Here is a 16299-nt window from a genome sequence, read left to right on the forward strand (position 1 = left end):
TGGGAAAATGAATCTGATGCTCTCGCACTCCCTAGAAATGTGAATTAAGAATCCTCATAAGGCAAAGTTTTAATGTTTAGTCAATTAAAACAGCAAAATTGTATAAACTTTATTATTAAACTTACAAAAATCTCCAGATTTGGGCTGGAGAGATGGCTTAGAGGTTACGAGCACTGGCTGCTCTTCCAGAAGACCTGAGTTCAATTCCCAGCACCCACACGGCAACTCGCAACTGTCTGTAACTGACACCCTCACACAAATATAACACAGGCAAAACACTAATGAACATTAAATAAATGAATAAATGAATGATTTTTTTAAAAAAAGAAAAAAACTCTCTAGACCTAAACAAAAGAAGAAAAGTAGGAAAGGAGCTCAGAAGAGGTAGGCACAGAAATCCATCGGAAGATGCTCACTTATCCCCACTTAATTCAGCAATACGTCAAGAAAAAGTAAAAGCTACAACTCAAGGACACAGGTGTTTATATTGGATGTTTTTTAAATGAATTCCTAGAGTGTCTGTAATATGTATCTAAACTCTACAACTATATAAAGGTTGAAAGAAATGAAAACAAGCATATCACGCCAACATGAACTGAAACGAAACTACCAGAGTGGAAGGAACAGCAGAAAAATCAAGCTTTACGGCTATGTGCACACGGAATGAAACATGAGAACTTGAGCCATCGTCATCTGAAATCTATGCGACAGTCATACAGTTTATAATACATAGAGTTACTAATTTCTAGGATGAAAACTAGAAAGACTGAAATTAATAAGTAAGAAATCCCTTCAACCGGGGCTTCTCAACTTCAGCACGGACATTGAGGCCAGGTAACACTTTGGGGACCTGCCTGATGTTCCACAAAATGTTTAGTCGTGTCTCTGGCCTCTATCCCGGATCACCAACAGCGCCATTCCTCTGTTTGTGCAAACAAAATTGTCTCCATCCAGCTGGGCTTTATGGTCTACTGTGTGCCAGGTACTGTTTGAGGTGTTAGAAATACATCATTGAATAGACCAAATGGGCTTGTATCTAATGACACAAATGTTCTTGAGGAGATACAGGCAGACAAGTAGAGAACTCTCATCAGCAAAGGAAGAATAATAAGGTTTAAGGAAAGCCATTTACTGGATTTAAACAAGACCCTTGTTTGTTTGTTTTTGTTTGTTTGTTTGTTTGTTTGTTTGTTTTTCAAGACAGGGTTTCTTGCATAACCTTGGCTATCCTGGACTCGCTTTGTAGACCAGGCTAGCCTCAAACTCACAGAGATCTGCTCCCACTGCCTCCCCTGGTGCTGGGATCACAGGTAGATGCCACTGCACCCAGCTCCAGAGCCATTTTTTAGAGGAATTTTCCCTTATTTTATGCTATGCTGGGGACCATACCCAGAGACATATAAATGTGAGGAAAACACTCTACAACTGAGCTGTGCACCTCGGTTCCCAGAGCCTTTAAAATAGTTCTTATTTCTGACCAGGTTAGTCTCTAAAACATACTGACTCTGATTTTCAATTGTCAAACTTTCACAGCAAGAGGGGGAAAAAAAGATGGAGAAAGAGGAGGAGGAAGGGGAAGAAAAAGAGAAAAAGCTCTGATTTTCTGAGTAGATGACCCTGTCCTCTTGCCTCAATGAGGAGATAATTGTTTCAATTTTGGCATCTTCAATTTGAAGATAAGCGAGACATCTTTTTATTCTCTGGAGTCATTACAATCTAGTGAGAAAACTCAAATTCTGACGTGTTTAACTAGTGGTAGATAAGCATGGTCCTCCAAGAACCATGTCCCATGGAACAGGATCCTTTCACAGAATGGAAATTTTACAGTCATTCAGTACCAGCCTGTCTTTAAAAAAGAAAAAAAAAAAAAACTGTTCTAAAAAAACGCATAAAAATATAAAAAGACAGACTCAGATATTAATTTTAGCAAAGTAGAGAAGTAGAGGAAAAACAGCTATACCATCAAACTTAATTGGGCACTCAATTTTTAAACTTGAGTTTTAAACAAAATGGTCATTGCCTCCAGAGTGCTGTTTTATAAATTTTCTCTCTGCTTTCATCTCAAAAAAGGCTATCTCATGAAATTTTGGAATTGGAATAGAAAAGAAGCGACAGCATGTAATTCAGCACACTCCTCTTCTCCTGCCCCCACAAAAGAAATAGCCGAACATTAGCTCAGCCTCATAAAAGCAGAGGCAGGAAGGCATCCAGGCCAGCTTTGGAGCTCACTAGTCCATGTCAGCGATGCTTACGTCACTCGCATAAAACCAGATCCCACGAGGGCTTTGTATTAGTGAAGCATTGGCTCGTGTCCCGGTTCTATTAAAGGTCACAGAATGTTGTTCTAAATGTATATCTCCTCATAAATTCAGCCGTGGGAAGGAGCACTGACAACTGAAGAAAAATAATTTATTTTCAAATCAAGGTCAAATTTCAGAAAGGCATTTAAAAAGATTCAAGGACAGGATATAAATTTCTTTAATATTTGAGGGACATAGATAGATAGATAGATAGATAGATAGATAGATAGATAGATAGATAGATAGATAGATAGACAGATAGATGCTCTCACTATGGAGGCCAAATACAAAATGGATTCCTAAAGTTGGATAGCAAGAGGACAAGGCGCATGGCTGGAGTGTCTCCCAGCACAGAGGAAACTGGACACTTCAATGCAACATATTTGAACATATTTGAAGGCATTCTTGACCACAGCTTTTTAATATTTCCTGGCATATTTTTTACATACTATGTTTACCTTCTAAATCATTTTTTTCAAAGTTTTTAAGCTTTAGATAGGAGTTTGAATATGAGGCAAACACTGAAATTTCGCTTTCTGAATAAGTGTTGTTTTTTTTTCCCCATAACAGTTGTTTTTTAGGCTGCTTTTAAAAGGCATCTTTGATCATGGACATGGTAATATTTGTAATGTAATAGTCATTCCCCATCCATTCCATGTCACAGTTCCATATAAACTTATAAACTAAAATTAAATGTTCTTCTTAAGAATATATGTATGTGCATTAACAGATTTGTTTATAACTGGTCATACATGGAAATTACTCTAGTGAAGGTATGTAAGCTCATTTTGAAATAAGTTATTAAAAACCAAAAAGGAGGGGGTGTTAAAGATGGCCCAGCAGGTAAAGAGCATGTAGCATAAGAATAAGAACCAGAGTTAGGCTCCCCAGCACTTACGCACACCTATAATTCCAACATGGAGGAGGTGAAGACCAGGGCCAAATTGTGTGTGAACCCTAGGCTCAAATGAAACACCTTGACTCAATATGTAAGTATGGAAGATGTCTGACTTCCACCTCTAGCCTCTACACACATACATGCACAGGTATACAAATGCACACACGTGCACACACATATACAAATGCATTAATTAGTAACATGGTTTTCTTTACTTTGTATAATCACAAAAGTATAAAATGACTAAGGGCTTTGGAAGCATTCATGAAACATTTAGGCTTCATGAACCAGACAAGCATCAAGTAAAGATTAGAAATAGTATACACCATCTAGCAATCAAGCCAGAATCCGGGATCCAGGACAACACAGCAAGCTTTTCTCAGACTAGAACAGATCAAAACCAGTCAGCATTGGCAGTGCCTAGAGAAGTCACTTCTTAAAACAGAAAATGATGTCAAGACAAAGAGTTGCCAACAGTCTGAGAAGGGCCTAAGGAAATGGAGTTCAGGTTCACAGGACTCTATTCAGAGAGGCAGTCTTGCAATTAGAAAGCTGGTGTTCTACCGGAGGCTGGAAAGTGGCATACAGAAACAAACAGAACTAAAGTTAAAGATCCTGAGAATGCAGATCCTCCAGAGACATAGTTGATTGCTCCTATTTTATTCCACAGCTGAATTAGAGCAGAAGAAGGCAAACACATCTTCAGAGAAAATAGCTATTGAGGCATCAGTCGTGGAGATGTGCTGCATTTATGCAGTTTATGCCCCTTGGAAACAGATCAGTGAAGGCCCTGGTGGATACAAACTGGGACCATTGGAGTTTTTATTGTTGTCTGTGCTACTGATGCTTGAAGCTAGGGCCTTGGATTTGTTAGGTGAGCCCTCTGTCACAGAGCTACAGCCCAGTGCCTAATCGTATCGTTTTCGAAGTCTGCAAACACATCCCTAAATACAGGATGAGATAGCATCTCAATTATTCAGTGTTTCTGGTTTTGCTGACCACCAATTGTATGCCAGGCACTTTCCAAAGAATGTTGCGATACAGTTATTAATACCACCAATGCACAGAGAAGAAAGATAAATATTAAGAGTTAACATGCTTTCTGTATCAGACTAACTCCCAATCTTTCTTATGATTTCCTGTACTCTGCCAAAGGTTTGGTCATGAGTCTTTGCTTTGAAAACACTGATAGTTAGAGTCTTTCAGATAGGAGCTCCACAAGGACCAAATATATCCGGGCACAGGGTCTTTTCTGAGACTGACATTCAACCAAGGACCATGTATGGATATAACCTAGAACCTCTGCTCAGATGTAGCCTGTGGTAGCTCAGTAACCAATTGGTTTCCCAAAGTGAGGGGAACAAGGACTATTTCTAACAGGAACTCAATGACTGGCTCTTTGGCCTCCCCACCCCCCAAGGGAGGAGCAGTCCTGTTAGGCCACAGAGGAGGACTTTGCAGCCAGTCCTGAAGATACCTGATAAAATAGGATCAGATGAATGCGGAGGAGGTCCCCCCCATCAGTGGACTTGGAAAGGGGCACAGTGGAGATGAGGGAGGGAGGGGCTGGGAGGGAATGAGGGATCGGGACACGGCTGGGATACAGTTAATAAAATGTAACTGATAAGAAAAAATAAAATTAAAAAAAGGGTAAAAAAAAAAAAAAAAAAAAAAAAACAGAGTTAACATGCTATGGTTCCCAAGGGCATAACTGTTAAGCTAAGGGGGAAAAATTGTTTGGGAACACTAGATTCAAACCTCTTCACTCTTTACATGATTGTGTTTCTGGGAAAATAGGTACTTTCATATTCTGTTTTTTTTTTATACTGTAAAAGAGGAAATGCTTTGACCATCCCCAAGTTTGATTTATAACTCTAAAGAATTCTTGAAGAAAACCAAAGAGCATTGATAAAATGGGAAAGTAATGATGACATATTTCCCTTAAATTGTCCAAGCATCATTTTTCTCATGACATTGCTATAGCCTACAGCACTTCTCTTTCCCCACTCTCTCTCACCGCTACACACACACACACACACACACACATGCACTCAAACCTTGGGAAAATACAAATACCGAAAATCACTACCTCTGACACGGTCTGTGTCTGTAAGACACAGATCTGAATGAACATCATGTCAAGAGTTTGAAACTGAAGGCAAGCAGCAACTGCGGACAGGACCGGCCGTGACGGCATCTTCCTACGCATTTCCTGGGGGTGTACTCCTACCGTATCACTGTCTCACATATCCATATAAATCTTTCAGATAAATTTTCCATGTCCAAACTGCATCCAATTAATGTAAATGGTATTTTTTATTAAGATAAAACTCCTATGGAATTGAAAAAAAATGGTAAGGATTCAGGCTTCTCAAAGATTCTCCAAAATAATTAGTGTTCAATTGTCATGCTAAAACACACAGCCTATTTTAGATTAGGTAAAAAAAATAATAATAATAGCTGTCCTTTTCGTCACTGACAGATAAGTACCTCATACATTTACAATGTAGCTGAGGGGAATCAGGTTAATTCTACTGGCCAGCATATAAATCTCACACTATTTTTTGGTTCACATACCAGAACACACAGGGACTGCTCTGTTCAGAGGGCTCCTCCAGTATCACTTGACTCAAGGACATAGTGAAATTCTCAGAATCTGAACTCCCGGTGTAAGAAAAAAGAAACAGAACAGGAACAACCCCTGCTTATCACTGCTAAGACAAGGAGCAGATTTTTCGGAGCCTGTGTGCTAAGACGGGTGGAGGCTGAGCTTTTAGCAAAGTCTAGTGCCGTGTCTAGACCCACGATGTGCTGTAACTCTGCCCTGTGGCTCTCCAACTGTGATGCCCACACTTGCAGCATCAGCATCACCTGAGAACTTAATAGGAATGCACATTCTTGGGCCCCACAGCCATCTGACTCAGAAACTCTGGGAGCGGAGCCCAGCGTGCTGGGTTTTAACAAGCTTTCCCAAGGCTTCTACTGTGTGCTCAAGTTGGAGGACAGCTTCTGCTAGCTAATTCCTTCTCTGGTGTCCCAATATGTTTATTCTGATATCCAGCCTGCTTCTCTAGGGGATTGTGCAGCATCAAAGAGATTTTTACTATGTCAAAAATTGCTTCAGAAACTTGTAAATTACTAAATAACTATAAAATATTGATGCAGAGAGATAACTTCTTGTATTATGTCTAGATCAGAAATGCCACAATATTTCAGATGAGTAAAAAAGATCACTAACAGAGTCTGACAAGAGTGCTGATAAAATATGAAGCTTCCTGTCATCTCTACAATGTGCAACAGATGAGATTCTGTCCTAAATTTCACACTGAAGACAGACCTCATGATGCTTTCTGCTGATGGATATGAAAACTTTTTGCCAGCTGGGCATGGTGGCGCATACCTTTGATCCCAGCACTGGACAGAGGCAGGCAGATCTCTGTGAGTTCAAGGCCAGCCTGGTCTACAGAGCGAGGATGGCCAGGGCTGTTATACAGAGAAACCCTGTCTTGAAAAACTAAAAAGAAAGAAAAGCCATTTGCCACTTTTGTTAGGCCTACTTGTATTTCAAATCACTTCAGTTTTGGGCAAGAAGAGCTAAAGAAAAGAGATGCACAAAAAAAAAAAAAAAAAAGTCTTTTAACATTATTTCAGAGGAAGTAAAAAAAATCTCAGGGATTTACTTCTCTCCCTGTTGAAACAAGCCACAACTGCTTTAAAGACTGAACTTTCTATTTCTTTTAAAATATGGAGAGACTGCTCACTCTGACTTTTCTTGAATCCCACTGATACCTTAGCCAAAGTTCTCAGTAGCAAATAACAGCAACAATCTTCCTTCCCCCTTCTCCGAAGTTTTCAATGCATCTGGCCACTTTTCCCTTCATATTTTGAAGTCATAATGAATCACTACCTACCCGGCCCCCTTTCCTTTCCAAGCTAATGCCCACATCTTCAATGGTCTTATTTTTAAATGTCTGCATTTCTCAATTTTCTGCTCTCCAAGACACAACATGAAATTCAAATTGCACATAGGAAATTCAGTGCCCATCATTGTTCATCAATCTCACTGGAATACTATGATGGTAAGAATTCAACTTTAGATTTTATTTTATTTTATTTTTTTTATTTTATTTTATTTTGAGGGTGCTAGCAACAGAGTGTGCTGCTCGGTGAGCAGTGCACTTGCTTGCTAAGCCTGGTAACCCGAGTTAGACCCTAGGGACCCACCTAATTGAAAGAGGGCATCCACTAAGGGCTCACACAGAAACACCAAATAAAATAACTGGTTAATAAAACAATTTTTATTTTTAATTATGTGTATGTGTGCAGAGATATACACACATTTGAGTGCAGACGCTGTCAGAAACGGTGACATCGGATCTGCCTGACATGGGTGCTGGGAATCCTCTGATGGCGAGAATTCCTCTAGTCTTCAAGTGTGACTCTTTGGAAGGAGTGGCCAGAGGAGACACTCAGCAAAGGTCAGCTGAGCTGAACTCTCTTTACACAGGAAAGTCAGATCTGTTACAGACCAATACCAAGAATGCTCTACCGGACGTCCTCAGTTCAATTTACAGCAAGCACGTGGTGTCTCACAACCATCTGTAATGGGATTTGATTCTTCCTTTCGGTGTGACAGAGCATTATGTGCATGAAAAAAAAAAAGCCTCTCCGGAGCCTACCCTGTTGCAGGTCTCCAGCTTGTCCCTGCTATGCACCCCACATCAGTTTCCCGTCTGTCTCCCAGCCCTCTCCCACCCCTGCCCCCCCACACCGGATCCCCACCATTGTTCCACTCCCCACACTCTCTCCCACCCAGTTCCTTCCCTTCATCCCCTTCCATGACTATTCTACTCCCCCTTCTAGTGAGATCAAGCATTCTGCGGATTGGATGATGTGGGGATGACTTGTGATGAGACTCCTAGCTGTGGGAGACATGAAGACTGAAGTGGCCATCTCTTAGCCAGGCAGGACTTACAGTGGAGGAAGGGGGACACCCACCCACCCACAATACCGTCAACCCAAAATTTACCCTACCTACCAGGTGCCTACAAGGTGCCTACAAGGTGTGCAGGGATAAAGATGAAGCAGACTGAGGGAAGAGCCAGCCAATATCTGGCCCGACTTGGTACCCACACCACAGGAGAGAGCCAACCCCTGACACTGTTAACAATACTCTGCTATGCCTGCCGACAGGGGCCTAGCATAGCCGTCCTCTGAGAGGCTCCAGCCAGCAGAAGATCGAAACAGATGCTGAGACAGCCAAACATTAGGTGGAGGTCAGGAAGTCTTGTGGAAGAGGGGGGTTGGGGGATAGAGGGACCTGGAGAACACAAGAACTCCTCAAGCAGACCAGCAAAGTCAACTAACCTGGGCTTATGGGGACTCAGAGAGACTGAAGCACCAACCAAGAGAGTCCTAGGACCGTACGTACATGTCGCTGGTGGGCAGCTTCATCTCCATGTGGGGTCCCTAGTAAGTGGAGTGGGGGCTGTCTCTGACTCGGACTCTGTTGCCTGCTTTTGCATCACTTTACCCTAACTGGGCTGACTTATCTGGCGTCAGTGGACGAGGGTGTGCTCACACCTGATGCAACTTGATTTGCTGGGCAGGTTGGCATGGAAGGGGGGAGCGCTCCCCATTTCTTAGGAGAAAGAGACAGAGGAAAGGATAAAGGGGAAGAAGGGAAAGGAGGGAGCTGCAATCTTGATGCAAAGTAATTAAATACACAAATCTTTAAAAAATAGAAAAAAAGAAAGCCAGAAGGTGCTGGCACATGTCTTTAATCCCAGCACTCAGAAAGCAGAGGCAGGAGGATATCTGTGAGCTCATGGCCAGCCTACTCTACAGATCAAGTTTCTGGACAGCCAGAACCACACAGAGAAACTCTGTCTCAAAAACAGACAGACAGATACATAGGTGGATAGATAGATAGATAGATAGATAGATAGATAGATAGATAGATAGATAGATAGATAGATAGATAGATAGATAGAGGTTGATCATGCATGCTAAATAAGCGCTCTACCAACTGGACTACATCCTCAGTCCCAAATTATTTCTATGACCAGTTAGCTGTGGTGGTGCCCACTCCCAATCAGGTTTCCAGTTAACATACATTTGTAGGCTAACTCATGATTTAAAACATCTTGGGGTTGTGAGGGACTGGAAATATGGCTCAGCAGTTAAAAGCAGTTGTTCTGGCAGAGAACTCAGAATCAATTCCAAGCACCCACAAGGCTGCTCACAGATGCTCATAACTCCAGTTCCAGGGGATCCAACGCCCTCTTCTGGCCTCTGCAAGCACCAGATATAGAGTCCACAGAGAGACACACAGTAAAAAACACTCATATACATAAAATAAACAAATCTAAAATAAAACCAGCTTCAAATATTTAAAAGCTACCTCAATAAAAACTATACACTAAGTTACACACCAAACTTTTGACCATGGAGATGGAGAAAAAGCTCAGCTGTTATGAATAGTAAATGATCTTCCAGAGGACCAGGATTAATTTCCAGCACACACATGGCAGCTCACAACTGTCTGTAACTTCAAGATCTGACACCTTCACACAGACAAACATGTGAAGCAGGCCAAACATCAATACATATTTAAAATATTAGACCATGAAACAGCAAAAAGATGAAATGAAGATCATCTTTAAAAGAATGATAGTAGACAGCCATGGTGGCACATGCCTTTAATCCCAGCACTTTGGACAAGGAGACAAGTGGATCTCTGTGAGTTTGAGGCCAGCCTGGTCCCCAAAGCAAATTTCAGTACAGCCAGAGCTGTTACACAGAGAAACCCTGTCTCAAAAGAATGACAGTAAAATAAACTATTTAAACTTAATCTACAGAATATAATTACAGCATTGGAGTTCAGAGTGTGCTTCAAAATAACAGAAACACGTCTTTCACTTCACTCTTGTACTTTTCATATTTTTCACCATTTTATAGTAAAAACAGGTTTTAAAAGATTTTCTTCAGAAAGTTAACGCCTCCTGTTATCACCTATAGATAGTGACTGATTACCATAATTGCTTTACCAATCACTACTTTGGTATTACCAAACGTTTCAGATATAAGTCATTGTGAAAATAATTTTCACTGTTTTGACACTCTCTTTAGGACGTTTAATAATCATTTACCAAACTAATATGCTCATGCAGTTGGTGGTTTTAAGGAACAACTCAAACAAGTTCTCTGAAATCATAGTTTAGTAAGTAACTTAGAAATTTAAGTTAATGTATATATGATTCCAACCAAAGTCAATGCCCTTCATTTTATACTACCTGGGGATTATTATTGTTAATGTTCATCATAGTATTGTATTATAATATCATATCGTTATGTTATATATTACACATACTAATATATATTATATTATTATAATACAATATTATAGCATTATATTGTTAATGTCCCTTACTTTGAAGCTGAACTCTGTAACACTTAGAACTATACTACAGAGTCAGTGAGTTATCTCAGCATTTGCCATTTGTGCCATCAGCTTGCCTCATCTTTCAAATGTGAAAGCTGATTTTACAGCAATAAATTGCAAAAGTCCATCAGTTAAGGCCAGAAAGTCATTTTCAAAATTCTGAGGCAAAAAAAATAAAAAAAATTGGGAACAAAGCTCAGATGAGTTTGGAAATGATCTTACTTCATAGGGTTTACAGACTATTCTGAAAGTGAATCTGGCACAGATCGTATCAAAGGCGTGCAAAAAAATATTGAAAACAAGGGTGTTGAAACAAAAAATTTTACATGCAGTCAGTTTTTACAGAAAACTGAGAAGTAATGGCAATGCCACGGCGGATGCCGAGCACAGCTGAGAAACATTACCTAGGTTTATTCGTTTCGTAAATAATATTAAGTTGAAAATAAAAGATATGTTTGATGGTAAAGTTAGCATTCTAACATCAATGCAGAGGTGAAAGGAAATCACTCCTTTCCATGGTCTGTGCCACAGCGGTACCGTGTTGGAGGTGACACTAGAAAAATGTTCTGGATGTTGGGTCCATATCACACTGTGCTGAGTTAAATCAAACCCACAGTATGAAAAAAAGAATCCTGGAATCTTTACCAAGTGTTCACTGAAAGCATCTACTCTTTCCTATGATTTGAAACTGTAAATTTTTAACCGGATAGTAAATCCTTAAAAACTTAAAAGTGAACTGTGGTGGTTAAGAGTTGACGGGCTCTAGAATCACCTCCAAGGCATGCCTGTGTGGGATCGCTTACACTGGTGAGTCTGGGGACAACTTTGTGAGGGTTAATTTGCACTTAGTTACTAGAGGTGGGAATCCCCACTCTGAAAGTGGGCAACACCATTCTGTGGGCTAGGTCCCACAGTACATGAAGAAAGAGCTGAGCACTACCCTTCAGCTATGGAAACTTGTGAACAGCTGCTTGCCCGTCCTGGTGGCATAACTTCCCACCACAAAGAACTATAGCCTCAACTGTAAGCCAAGACAAACCCTTAAGATGCTTTTGTCATGTTAAGATAAGAAAGATATGAAGATGAGATGAAAGTTGTAAAGAGAAGACAATAATAGAGGAAGGGGCTGTATAAATTCAGTAGCTCTGCTTCTGAATACGTATCTAGAGAATTTGAAAGTGAAAACTAAAACTTAGTGAACAAAAAACTTGTACAACCAAGTTGGGAGCAGCGTTGCTCACAGTAAGCAAAAGACAGAAACATCCCGTGTCCATCCACAGCACAATGGATAAGCAAAAGGTACCCGTGCATGTGGTATGTGTGACTATGACGCAGCCTAGAATAGGGAAGGGAAACCCAGCTCTGTATGGCAGGGATGAACTTGAATAAAATTGTGCTAAAAATAATAAGCCAGTCATAAAGGGACAAAGGTCGGCTAACTCTACATTGGTGGAGTGCACAAAATAATCGAACATATGGAAACAGGACATGGTAGTTTCCAAAAGAACGAGAAAGACCTTATTTTAAAATGCTGTGATGAATTCTAACAAGAGAATTGGAAATTTATCTAATTGGGAATTAAGTTCTGGAGGAAGGTGGTGGTGATGGACCATATCAAGAACTCAGTGTCAAGAATGTCCTCTTAAAACATAAGACTTGTATAATATACATTTTACCACAAGCACGATATCGCATGTTTCCCTAAATCAGATTTTGAACTCATTATTTCATAATCTCATCCTTTCAGTCTAAAATTCTTTTCATAGATGAAAATGTCTGAAAATTACACTTTGAATAAATCAACAAGAGTAGAAATTATGGCCAGGCATGGTAGCACATTCCTGTAATCCCAGCACTGGGGGAGGCAGTAGCAGGGGGATTTCTGTGAGTTTGAGGCCAGCCTGGTCTACAAAGTGAGTCTAGGACAGCCAAGGCTACACAGAGAAACTCTATCTTGAAAAGAACAAAACAAAAAGAATAAAAATAAGGGATCCACGGGTATTTACTGAATACTTTCTGGATTATTGGGCTTGTAATGTTCCAGCATGCTCATTTAGACATAAAAATGCACTATTAAAAACATCTTTTTCCCGAAGTTAGAAGCTGCCAAAAATGAACTGTCTCTGTTATTTGAAATAAACAAAGTCAAAATTCACTACCAAATGGAAAGGAAAGTGCATTTTCATAGGTGCTGGCTTAAAAACAACTGTCAAAAGGATCCCCTCTGGATTAACGATATGGGATAAAAATCTTAGGCCCAAGAAAGTGGTCTTTCAAGAAGATGACAGGTGACCAAAAGCAATTGTGTAATAACAAAAAAATTTAATCATAACTGATAGATTAAATATTCATGGCAACCATCAGAGTTCATTTAGCTCAAACAAGCTCAGCAGGCATAGAATACAAGCAAAAGGATGTGAAAGAATGGGTTTTGAAATTGCAGAACAGAGCAAGTCTTTGAGACATTTTACAAATGGAGGTTCCAACTACTACACCTCTCGTGGGCCGCTTATATTTTCTACTCCCAACAGTAAATGATTTTTAATTACAATAAAAATTGACTGTACTTACGCCATCTGGAAACGTCTGAATAACATTTCCAGCTATGTCCAGTATTCTTAGTTTTCTAAGATGACAAAGTCCCTGTGTCAGAAGACAAATGGAAGAGAGTTTTTAACATAAAATTTTATGTATTGACTTGGTTCAGAGTTGGCAGAAGTGTCTCTCCATCAAGACAGTCTTCCCTGAAGAAATCTCTATGGATGGCCCAAGAACTATGAATCCTTATTTCTTTTGAGCACTCCAAATCTACAGAATATATTCTAGGTTAAGTCTTCATAGGTCTAAACCTACCTGTCCCCCTTACTAAGTGTGGTCATAGGAGATTTCCTAAGTACCTCTTTGTATTTTAATTTTGCCACTTTCTACTGAACAGAAATCATATACTCTTGTGACTGTTGTTGTGTATTAACTGAGTTACCAAACTCAAACAGCCTAATATTCAGTGAGCACCCATTAGACACCACCTATTATTAGAATAGACACCCTATGAAACAGAAGGCAGCTATAATCCTGGAATGTTTTCTGTAATGATAATTTCACCAGAATTCATAGTACATCTATCTTTTGCTTAGCAGTATGACAACACAGCCCTTTCCTCATAAAAGAAATAAACCCATGACTATATCTGCATGGTCAGTGCAACTGTGTGTAACCATAGTAACCAACCACATGGTTGTTATGAGACATCTTATTTCTAGTACTTCTATTAACAAGCAAATGAAAACTAGGGTTTTAAAACTTGAAAACTGTTTTAAGTTGAAAAGGGAGAGTATAACTTATTAAATGCCTTCAAGTACCATGGAAACATTTCTGAATGTTACTATTACTGTGGTGACAGAGTTTCTCCCTAAAGAAATGGAATATCTCTTTAGCCATACCCAGGAGTCTCCATCTTTTATTGCATGCTATCACAAGTTGCAATCTCTGGAAGCAGATGATTAGTCTGTGGTACTGAATGTACTTTAGATTTCCATCTTTTTAAATGCCAGAAGTAGGCTTGGACAGAAATTATTCCATAAAGAGAACACTGAGGCTGAGATACAACTGTAGGAAGAGTGAAGTGTTAAAACAATAGAAAATGACCAAAGAGGACTGACAAAAGGGACATCAGAGAAGGTGAAAATAAGGAACAGGACAGGACCCTACCACAGAGGGCCTCTGAAAGACTCTACCCAGCAGGGTATCGAAACAGATGCTAAGACTCATAGCCAAACTTTGGGCAGAGTGGAGGGAATCTTATAAAAGAAGGGGGAGATAGAAAGACCTGGAAGGGTCTGGAGCTCCAGGAGAGCAACAGAACCAAAAAATCTGGGCACAGGGATCTTTTCTGAGACTGATACTCCAACCAAGGACCATGCATGGAAATAACCTAGAATCCCTGCACAGATGTAGCCCATGGCAGCTCAGTCTCCAAATGGGCTCCTTAATAAGGGGAAGTAGGGCTGTCTCTGACATGAATGCAGTACCTGGCTCTTTGATCACCCCCCCCCCGCCCCCTGAGCAGGGAGCAGTCATACCAGGCTACAAAGGAAGACTATGGAAGACAGTCCTTATGAGACCTAATAGACCAGGGTCAGATGGAAGGGGAGGAGGTCCTCCACTATCAGTGGACTGGGGAAGAGGCATGAGAGGAGATGAGGGAGGGAGGGAGGGTGGGATTGGGAGGGAATAAGGGTGGGGCTAGAGCTGGGATACAAAGTGAATAAATTGTAATAAATAAAAAATTATATTAAAAATAAGATAAAATAAATAATGCAAAAGAAAAAAAGAGACATCAGGACACAAAAATTCTTTTTTTTAGATTAGTATAGATAGATAGATAGATAGATAGATAGATAGATAGATAGATAGATAGATAGATAGATAATGTTTGTGATAGATATTGAACCTGGGTCCTCTGTAAGAGCATCAAGTGCTCTGAATCACTGAGCCATCTCTCCAGCCCCTAGATGTGGGTCTTTATTCTTCCTGTTTAGCAGTAGAAAGACTACATTTATCCCCATCAATCCATCAACCTTATCCCATTTACCTAGCTTGAGTCTTCTGTCCAGTGTGAAGGAATATTCTAGTCATTTGTCTAGATGACTTGAGTAGTGGGACAGGACAACACTAACTAACAGAGGCAAACACAGGAAGGGAATTTAGAAGACTATAACACAGAATGAGTATGAGAACAAAAAGAAATGGGTGCTAGACAGAGAAAAGCAAACATATCCAACTACACAGTAGGCACGATGCTAAAGGTTAGCATTCCTATGACTAAGCAAAGCATGAATTACACTGAAATTCTTAACAACTTTCATTTGTCCACCATGGCCAAGGTAACTGCCAAGGCATTGACTCAGGAAACTGTACCTTAATGAAGTTAAGAAACTTGGCCGCCGGACTTGTCCATTGGATATATGCATTTAGTGGAATGCTCTGGGAAGTGATACTTTAGTCCACATGCTACCATTCTCACTCCGGTTTCTAAATGGCAGGCCTTCTATGAAATTCTTGGTTGACTTTTAAATGCTGGTGTCATTATGACTGGCTCGCAGACCTCTCAGCCCTATTTCCGCAGTAGCAAGAAATATTTATCTATATTTGAGTATAGGATTCAAATGTATTTCCTAAGTAGTAATTGTCCCAATATTCACTTCCATCTATTGGATCAGTTTCATAAAAGCACACTCTTAAAATTAAATTCAAGTTTTCTCTGCAATACTCAAAGCTGCCTCGTTCTGTTTCTGTTCATTCTTTTCCCTATCTGTACACGAACTCAAATCCAAAGAGGTTATTCTGTGATTTTAACTGTCACAAACACAGTGTTTATGATAAGACTGTACTCCAGAAGTCCTAGGTTCATCTTGTACTCATAAGGCTCCTTTCCTGTCCCCCATACCTCTTTAGGAAAATTAAAATAGAGCCCATAGAGAGTGTGACAAAAAATATAAACAGAAAATACACATTCATACACACATATAGACATACACAAGATTCATAATGTATTAGTGATTCACACCTTTTTCTTTCTGAAAACAAATGAATGTTGAAGTTCTTTATCATGTATACTGGAGGCCAAAGAGAAAGATAAAGTCTAGCTCAGAACCGCC

At 39.9% G+C, this 16299-nt stretch overlaps 1 protein-coding gene across 1 annotated transcript in view; it reads right to left on the minus strand.

Moving 5' to 3' along the window:
* The window catches only part of Lrrc69 (leucine rich repeat containing 69), an 89287-nt gene that overhangs the window by 46369 nt on the left and 26619 nt on the right, over positions 1 to 16299 (minus strand). Inside the window, exon 5 of the mRNA XM_021655705.2 lies at positions 13214 to 13285. Within this exon, the coding sequence (XP_021511380.2) occupies positions 13214 to 13285 (72 nt within the window). The remainder of the gene's footprint in view (positions 1 to 13213; positions 13286 to 16299) is intronic.

This window comes from Meriones unguiculatus, chromosome 6 (assembly GCF_030254825.1).
Source record: "Meriones unguiculatus strain TT.TT164.6M chromosome 6, Bangor_MerUng_6.1, whole genome shotgun sequence".
NCBI lineage: Eukaryota > Metazoa > Chordata > Mammalia > Rodentia > Muridae > Meriones > Meriones unguiculatus.